Genomic DNA, 8,550 nt, shown 5'->3' with positions numbered 1-8,550 from the left:
ACCACTCTATTTGTAACTCTGTAATGTCTGTACTGATCCTTTGCTATTTTGTAAAACGTTGTCGATCTGTTAGTATTTTCCTCCTTTTATTTCTAAAATAAAAAAAATAAAATGTAGAATACTTATTAGCTCTTATTACTCACCTATTAATGGAAGAGCAGCTGGGTGATTTTGTGTTTGTGTGTGTGGTGCAGGGAATGGAAGCCAGCGTCTTGCACATACTAAGCAAGAGCTCTACACTGAGCTACCCCCCAGGCTAGAGCAGCCTACTGGAATAGAAGGAGCAAGCCTTGGAGTTAGCTCAACTTGGATTTAATTCCTACTTGAAATTCTTACTTCCTGGCTATCATTTAGCCCTTTCTATGCCTCAATATCCTCACCTATAAAATGATTGAAAGTAGTTATCTCACAGGACACCACTGTGATGGTTAAATAAGAATACATGCAAAATATTTATCATAATTTCTAGAACAAACAACAGCTCAGCAATTGTTAGATACTATAATTACTACTATTACTACTTTAAAAAGACAACATTTTAATTAAGTAAAATAAAATAATTCAAATGCACCTACTTTGCAGAGTTAGGATTAGTTCAGTAAGTCTTAAGAATTTTTTTTCTCACATTTTAACATCTCTGTCTTTGGAAAGCCACATATAGCTCACAAGACTACAGCTACGTTATAACTATAACTGGTGGTTTGGTAGGGCCCCTCCTGACCTGGTGGGGCGGGAACTTCTTACAAGGTAGCAGTATCAGTCTTTGTGCATGCAAGTTTCTGATATAACTCGATAATGTAAATCATACCCAACCAGACTGCAGAATGCTAATGTACTGCAAAACCAGATACAAATGATTGTGTATGCCCGTATAAGGGAGATGAAGACACAAAACTTGTATAAAAGGGTGCAACCATGCTATGTTGGACATGAATCTGCTGAGTTCATGCCAACACCAATAAATCTGCTTCCTGGAAAAAAGGATGTACACAGCAGGTCTACGGCAGCTGTAGGCATATGACTGGTATTGAAAACTACTACAAGTAATGAGTGTTGAATAAAAATAAAACAAGATAAAAAATAACAACCCTTGGCATGATTTTCATTTTAAGCTGAATAAAACCCAAGATTCAAATGGGTAGCTATGGCCCATTTTGTACAGCATTTAGATTTGTAGAATGCACAGAAATCAAATATTTCTAATGCTTAATATCAGCATCTAGTACTGTTACACATTTTGAAAAGAGCAGTAAAAGATTCTCTTATAATTTCCTACCTTTAGAATATATTTTTGTTTGAAAGAGAGAGGAAGAGCTCTAATTGAAATTTGAGTTTGTACTTCAATTTTAAATCTCTCAAGTTGCTAGACTGATCAGATAAACATGATGGTTTAAGGAAGGAGGGATCCCAATAGTAGAATACATAATAGGTATTCGGGTTCTGTTTGGAAAGTAAGTGAATTGAAAGAATGGATAAATACTGTTGGAAGTATAAAGGAAAGCAGTATTTCTGTAATAGTAATAATCATTTCTATTTGCTATCTTTTACATCCACAAAAATGCAATTAAAAGGATGTATACTTACATATATATAAATCTGTACATAATAAAATACATATAATTCAGTGTAAACATAATAAAAATCTATAAGCACTGATAATTCCTTTATATCTGAAGAAGCTAAGAGTTGGCAGAAATATGAATACACACACACAGAGAAAATGAAAATTATCTGTGCTAGACTAATATTCCCATTTTTCTCAAGGATTACTATTATTATTATTATTTTTTTATATTTGCATCCATGTTTATAGCTGCACAATTTTTCATAGCAAAATTTTGGAAACAACCCAAATGCCCATCAACTGAGGAGTGGATAAGAAAAATGTTGGTATTTTTTTTTTTTGTTTGTTTGTTTGTTTTTATTTTAAAGAATAAAAGAAGGATAACATAATAATGGGGGGACTTAGCAAATTACAGACAAAATGGTAGGAAATTATCAATGGTTATCATTTTACATATTATTGTCTACAAAATAGTTTCTCAGGAAAACAAATAGACAAATAATAGTGAGTTACAGACAAAAGAGGTAGGAGATTATCAAGAGTTGTTGTACTATACTTTGGTATCTTCAAAGTGGCTTCTAAAGAAAATAAATAGAGCTATACATGAGTGACCTATTGAAAAATCATTAACTATTCTCAATGGTTGTTGTAGGAAACACATAATAATAAACATACATCCATTTATGAAATAGGATAGGAACATTACAAACTTTACACAGTTATGGATAGATTAGTAGGAAAATATCAATGGCTGCTGTAATACATGGTGGTATCTTCAGAGTGGTTTCTCAGGAAGACAGAGATATGCAAGAGGGACCTATTAAGGAGTTACAGCCTAAGGGTTGTCAAAAATAGCATATTACCTCCTCACCAGTGACTCCTTTCACTGAGGTATGATGGCTGGAAGGAAGGCCAGGATTGAAAAGAAGGAACCGAGAGACTTGCACCTGTGTCTAGCAACAGGCTGTTTTCTTGTTCCTCCATAGTCATGATTACCCAGGGCTCCTCGATGGAGATGACGGTCTGGCCAGAGGGAGAAGGCAGACCATGCCCCAAGCCCTCTCATTCCTGTTGGACTAACTGGTAGCATGGGTCTGAGCTCTGGGGCCTCCACCTCAGAGGGCAGACCGATCTCCAGTGGTCTCCTTTGCATCCAGGGCATGGCCCATGGGGCCTCTTAGGGCAGTTCCTCTTGAGGTGGCCTGGCTTTTAACAGTGGTAGCAGATGAATGCAGTTGTTGAGTTCTTCTTGGAGCCCTGGGAATCAGACCTGGGATCTGTTTCTCTTAGTGGTGCAGCAAAAGCAGCTGCTTTTTCTCAGTCTCTTTGTTTTCTCTCCTTGGCCTCCTCCTCATCATGGCTATAGAATACTGAGGAGGCAATTCTTACTAACATCTCAAGTGAGCTATCTGGGGTCTCAAGGATTATTTTATTAACAGTAAACTTTTACTAGAGTTTTATACATATTCACTATAGAAATCACACAGAGAAAGGAAAGAAGGGCACACAGAACTACTGCCAAAACTAATCAGAAGATAGTCTGAGATGCAAGACACAACAAATGCCAAAATACTGAACTTATACTGAGTATAGTTTCTGCTGTCAATGAAACTAAGTTAGAATCAAAAAGATAATGAGAAACCCTTCAATATTAGGAATAGAATGAAGTTCTAGATAATAAAAAAATTTCACTTATTATTCAAATGCCTGAAAATAACAAATTTTGCCACCTTTTGTACACATTTTTGGCTAACACAAGACTGCAGTCTATTTGTGGGTATGCAAAATCAAAGGGACACTTTTCTCACTTGATATATCAACCTGCATCTTTCCATGTCAACATACATTTGTGTCTATGCCAACTTCAACGGTTATATATTCTTCCACCCTATGAATGCACTACAACTGATACAATCTCTTCCATGGAGTCACCTTAATACACTGCTATTTTAAGTGATTCTGAAGAAAAGCAAATTACACGTGTCTCTATGTCCTAAAGGTATTTTAGTATCATGAAATGGATGGGTGGAGATGTACTTTTTAAAAAGTGTGTTACTTATATCAAATTGCCTATTTGAAAAGGCCATAAGCTATTTTAAATTTTAAGCAGCAGGGCTGGGGATTTAGCTCAGCGGCAAAAGCGCCTGCCTCGCAAGCGCAAGATCGTGAGTTCGGTTCCCGGTACCGGAGAAAAACCAAAAAAAAAAAAAAAATTTTTAAGCAGCAGTATAAACTTCTCTTTGGCCTCACAAACTGTTTAGCTGGAAAACATTTCATTCCTTTTTAAAATTAAATTCCCTTTACCAGGGACACTAAATATGTCTTTTTATGTTTATAGGTCACTCATAGATCTGCCGAACACCCAATTTAGAATTCAGTAGAGCTCATTGGTACAGTCCAGCTCTTGAGGCTCACAGGGTGTGATCCTCAGGACCAAAAGAAATTAGTATTCAGTATTTTTCCTTGATGATTTCAAAAAATTCTGTAAGATACAGATACATTTTTCATCTGATGTATGTTGTAAATGTTTTGTGAGTATGTTGTCTTCATTTTGCTAACTTTTTTCTAATATAAAGGAGAATTTAATTTTTCTTTTGATAGTCAATCTTCTGAATTCAGATGGGGAAAGTGGGGCTGGCTCACTGGGAGTGTTTAGCGTGCACCAGGTCCTGGGAGCAACCCACAGCACAAAAAAGAATCTTGCTTTTGAGGTCATTCTCAGGAAGGCATCAATAGGCATTTATATTTTCTTTTGGTACTTTTCTCACTTTGTATTATTTAAAAATTTTAATCTATATTCCACCAGGAACTTTTGTGTCATGAAAATCTAGCTAGGTTTTTCCAAACAGTTCCCAGGCATTTCATTTATGGGTAATTTTTCAACTAAAATGGAGGTCATCAGTATCAAGTTCTAAATTCTTAACAGATATTTGAATGTTTCTGGATTTTCTATTGAGTTATATTCATTTATCTGTCTTTTGAGCTGTTAGTAAACAATTAATTTGTGAAAATAGCTTATTTTGATACCTAGGGAGGCAGGTCTTCACTACACTTTCTTAGTGGCAATAGCAAAAGAGGGTAGGTGGAACTCAAGTATTACTTGGTGTTTTCATTTGGTTTGCACAAAACTGATAAACAGAAAGCTCACATTTTGGGACTAATGGATCTTTCTAGTCAAGAACATGGAACCATCTTCTCAGTTCAGTTTCCTTAGTAAAGAACATATATGCTCAGGTGTACACTGATAGAAAACGGATACTAGATTCTATCAAATTAAGCCTCATCCCTAAATTTGTACATTATGGGAAATATTTCATAGTGTACCATTTTACAATACACACAGCAGTTCTCTTAACGTGATACTAAGAATAAAATACTTTACACACATTTGTTACCGTAGTTAAATCGCTTTTAAGTAGTCAATAAAGGGTTCTATAACAGGGAGTATAAGTTGGTTGAAAACCAGCTAAAGTTTTATTTTTACTTTGCTGCCTAGGGATAGACCCCCTCCAAGATTTGCCTTCCTGGGTGGTGGGACTCTCTCCCCATCTTCCCGACCCACCTCTCCCCCTCTTCCTTACCCACTCCGTCCTTCCTAACCCTTGGCCCCGCCGCCGCGCCCCCTGCAACCCCTAGCCCCGCAGTCCCATTACCTGCGCTTCTTGTCCTGGTCATTGAGGCCACTTTTCCTGAGCAGCAGGAGGTGCTGCACCCTGGCCACGTCGCCCTCGCTCGCAGCCTTGTGGAGCTTGCGCACGGACCTGTTGACCCGGCCCCGCGTCGCTCTGCCGCTCCCCTGCGAGTCCTCGGGGCTCGAGGGTGCCTGGCCCTTACTGCTGAGGCTAAAGAACCTCTTCATGGCAGAGGCTGCGGGCGCCCGGGGGCCGTCCCGTCGCTCCACCTGTCGCCGCCTTTGAAGGTGAGCCAATCGCCACTGCGTCCGAACCACTAGGCTCCTTGCCGGATTCTGAGCAACGTGCCTAACCGCCGCTGCGCATGCACGGCTCGGGCTCACCAGGCGGTCCCCTTTACCGGTGCACGTGCATCTGTGCGAGCCTGCGGCAGGACTCCCGGTTGCTGTGCTTTCGGCAGCAAGGGCGCAATTGGCCCAGGTCTCTTTTGGGCCTTGTTCCCTAGGGCTGATCGGGTCCTTTCCATCCTGACCACCGCTGCTCTGTGTTGGGGAGATGTGGAGCAGCCCCTTCTCCACCAGGCAGATTCCTGCCATAACCCAGCTGGTGGCCACTCCTCACCCTGGTTATCAGGAAGTAGCTGCATGGCTGCTGAGTGGTCCAGTCAAGGTCAGATACATGAAGCAGGGAAGCTGGCGGGACAGGGTGCAGACTTTGCTTGGGAGCCCTGGACAACAGCAGTGAGCACAGTTTTTGGAGGTGGAGGGTAATGGTGGGTGCCGAGGGCGAACATCACTTTCATTCCTGGAAAGTCCTGCTTGTCTGCCTTCAGTGCCCTTCATGTGCCAACTTCAGTGCCCTCTGCCCATCCATGCAGGAGTCCTGGTGGGAGAAGGCAGCAGCCAGAGCACACCACTTCAGTACCTTACCAGCCTCACCACTCCCTTCCTAGGACAGTCTCTGCACTGTGCCTTACTTTGGAGTTCCTGAGCCTGGAGCAGCATGGTATCCAGAGAGTGGCAGGTAAGGAGGGGATCTGCCTTGCCACAGAGCTCAATCCCTGGCAGGCAGAGGCAGTGGGGTCTCTGAGGGGAGGGGCCCTCAACAGGAGCTGTGCCAGAGTACTGTGCACCTCTGTCTCCCAGCTGCTGGACTGCTTCAAGAGCAGTGTGGATGTTTTTGGTCCCCTGGCAGAACCTGGCCACCATCCATGTATGAGAACTATGCTGTTGGCTAGCCACTGCGTGAGTGTCTGCAGTCTTAGTCTGGTGTCTGGGAAGGGTTCAGATGGGCTGAGTTTCCACAATACAAAATTAGTTCCTTAATATTAGAGTTAGTCTTGGGGGTAGGTTTATTGCTAGGTTAGGGTAGGGGTTAGGATTAATGTTAAGAGTTAGGGTTAGGTTTAGAGTTAGACCAGATTAGGGTGAGGTACAGGGTTAGGGATAGGGTTAGGAATTAGAGTTATGGTTAGGGTTAGGGTTTAGGGCTGAAATTAGAATGTAGTGTTACCCTCAGGTTTAGGGTGAGAGTTAGAGGGTTACAGGGTGAGAATTGGAGTGAGCATAAATGTTCAGGTTAGGATTAGGTTTAGAGATAATTTTCTAGCACAGATTAGGGTTAGATAGGTATGCTAGGGTTATGGTTGAGATTGATAAGTGGAACAATTCCCCTCAAAATTTCTTATATTTTATTTATCAGATAAATACTATTCCAATGTGTTTTGGTAAATTAAACATTTATTTTAAAAACCTTAGAGGAAATGCTAAAACACAGCCCAAAGTATAGTGTATTATTTTGCTAATGCTGCTAAAGCAAAATATTACAGACACTGTGACCCCAATCAGACTTCTGTCTTTGCTTGTCTGTAACTTCTAACAGTGAAAACACTGGCCTTTGCCACATGTCACTTATATAAATTCGTTGCTGAACTTTAACCTATAAATTCATTGTTGTTCCACATTATAGCTTGTTATCCAAAGTGAAATGTATAAATGCTACCAGCCTGTGGGTTCTAGGAGATAAATTATTGTTATACTCTGTTGAATAAGTAGGTGTTAGGAGAATTTTCTGTTTTAGTGTTTGGTCTCTGATTCTGGTTCCTTACACAAACCCCCAAATCTTCTGGAACCTCCTGGGTTATAGGAATGCCTCTATTCTCATAAGGGATCATTTAGAATTGAGGATAGTTGCCAAAGGCTAAGTAAACCTAAATGCATTATGGCTTATCTCTAGATTCTCAAGCCTTACCTGCTCATAGGCGGGGTTTTTTGTAGGTGGCTACGTATAGGGTGAGCAAGTATAGATGAAGGGTATGTGATAAATATTCCACTGCTTGGTTTGGCATAGTTCGAGGTGTGGGTAATGGGAAGGCCCAACCTAGGTGGGGTTGGCACTATCCATTAAGCTTGTAGGCTAAATGAAATAAAAGGGAAAGGGAGACTCAGTGTTGCTGCTTTGCTGCTTCCTCCCTGCCATACCATGGAGTATTTCTCCTCTGTGATGCCTCTTTACCATGTCACCCTGTGGCACGCTATCCTTAATATAGGATCTACACAGTAGCCCCAAAGGGTAATTAAATATTGACAATATGGTCCCGTGTTACCAATGCCATACCACCCTGTAGAGTTCTAATAAAATACCAACAGTGTGCCCCTTACTATGAATATATTATTAAACACTAGGTCCTAATACAGCAGTTATATCTTCACTGAGATATAACTCACTACTCATATAATATACATACTGTTGCCTATAATATCCTAAGGCTAATATGATATCCACCAAGTGTTATGGATTTTTTTTTTGAGACAGGTTCTCATTGTGTAAACTCAGGTTCTAGAACTGTGAGAAAATAAAATTCAATTGTTTTAAGCCACCTACATTTTGATACTTTGTTAAGCAAGCCCAGGAAAAGCATCCAGATGTACATGGCACTGCTTATGTGACAGAGGAAGTGGTCCCGCACAGGATCACCATATGGGACTTTATTTTCTTCTTTCTGGGTAGGAGTGGTTTCCAGAAAAATTGATTTGTATAGGCCACTATACTTCATTTTTTCCTTTTTTTAAGAGAAAAAAAAACAATAAAAACAATGATACCCAATTTCAAAATTAGATAATAGTATATTAACAATGGTTAATATGCTGCATATTATCTTCAAAGTAGTTACTCAGATTACAAGATATAGGCTCGAAAAATTGATCAAATTACACAAGCACAAACTGTCCTTTTCAATGAACTAATAGAAGCTATAGTATAATTATCTTATATTTGTATATATATTTGCATTTGTATGTATATATATTTTTGCATTTGTATATATATATATATGCATTTGTATATATATATATA

At 39.9% G+C, this 8,550-nt stretch overlaps 2 protein-coding genes across 2 annotated transcripts in view; one reads left to right on the top strand and one right to left on the bottom strand.

Moving 5' to 3' along the window:
* The window catches only part of LOC102003265 (ankyrin repeat domain-containing protein 26-like), an 83,591-nt gene extending 78,063 nt beyond the window's left edge, over positions 1–5,528 (bottom strand). Inside the window, 1 exon segment of the mRNA XM_005407878.2 lies at positions 5,218–5,528. Within this exon segment, the coding sequence (XP_005407935.2) occupies positions 5,218–5,423 (206 nt within the window). The 5' untranslated portion in view covers positions 5,424–5,528.
* Positions 5,529–5,609: 81 nt separating this feature from the next.
* The window catches only part of LOC102020471, a 31,131-nt gene continuing 28,190 nt past the window's right edge, over positions 5,610–8,550 (top strand). The window contains exons 1-2 of the mRNA XM_005407930.2: positions 5,610–5,936; positions 6,074–6,219. Coding sequence (XP_005407987.1) covers positions 5,752–5,936; positions 6,074–6,219 — 331 coding nt within the window. The 5' untranslated portion in view covers positions 5,610–5,751. The remainder of the gene's footprint in view (positions 5,937–6,073; positions 6,220–8,550) is intronic.

The sequence above is a fragment of the Chinchilla lanigera genome, unplaced genomic scaffold, assembly GCF_000276665.1.
Source record: "Chinchilla lanigera isolate Chin_1 unplaced genomic scaffold, ChiLan1.0 scaffold00109, whole genome shotgun sequence".
Taxonomy (NCBI): Eukaryota; Metazoa; Chordata; class Mammalia; order Rodentia; family Chinchillidae; genus Chinchilla; species Chinchilla lanigera.
This window is presented reverse-complemented; position numbering and strand designations above follow the sequence as displayed.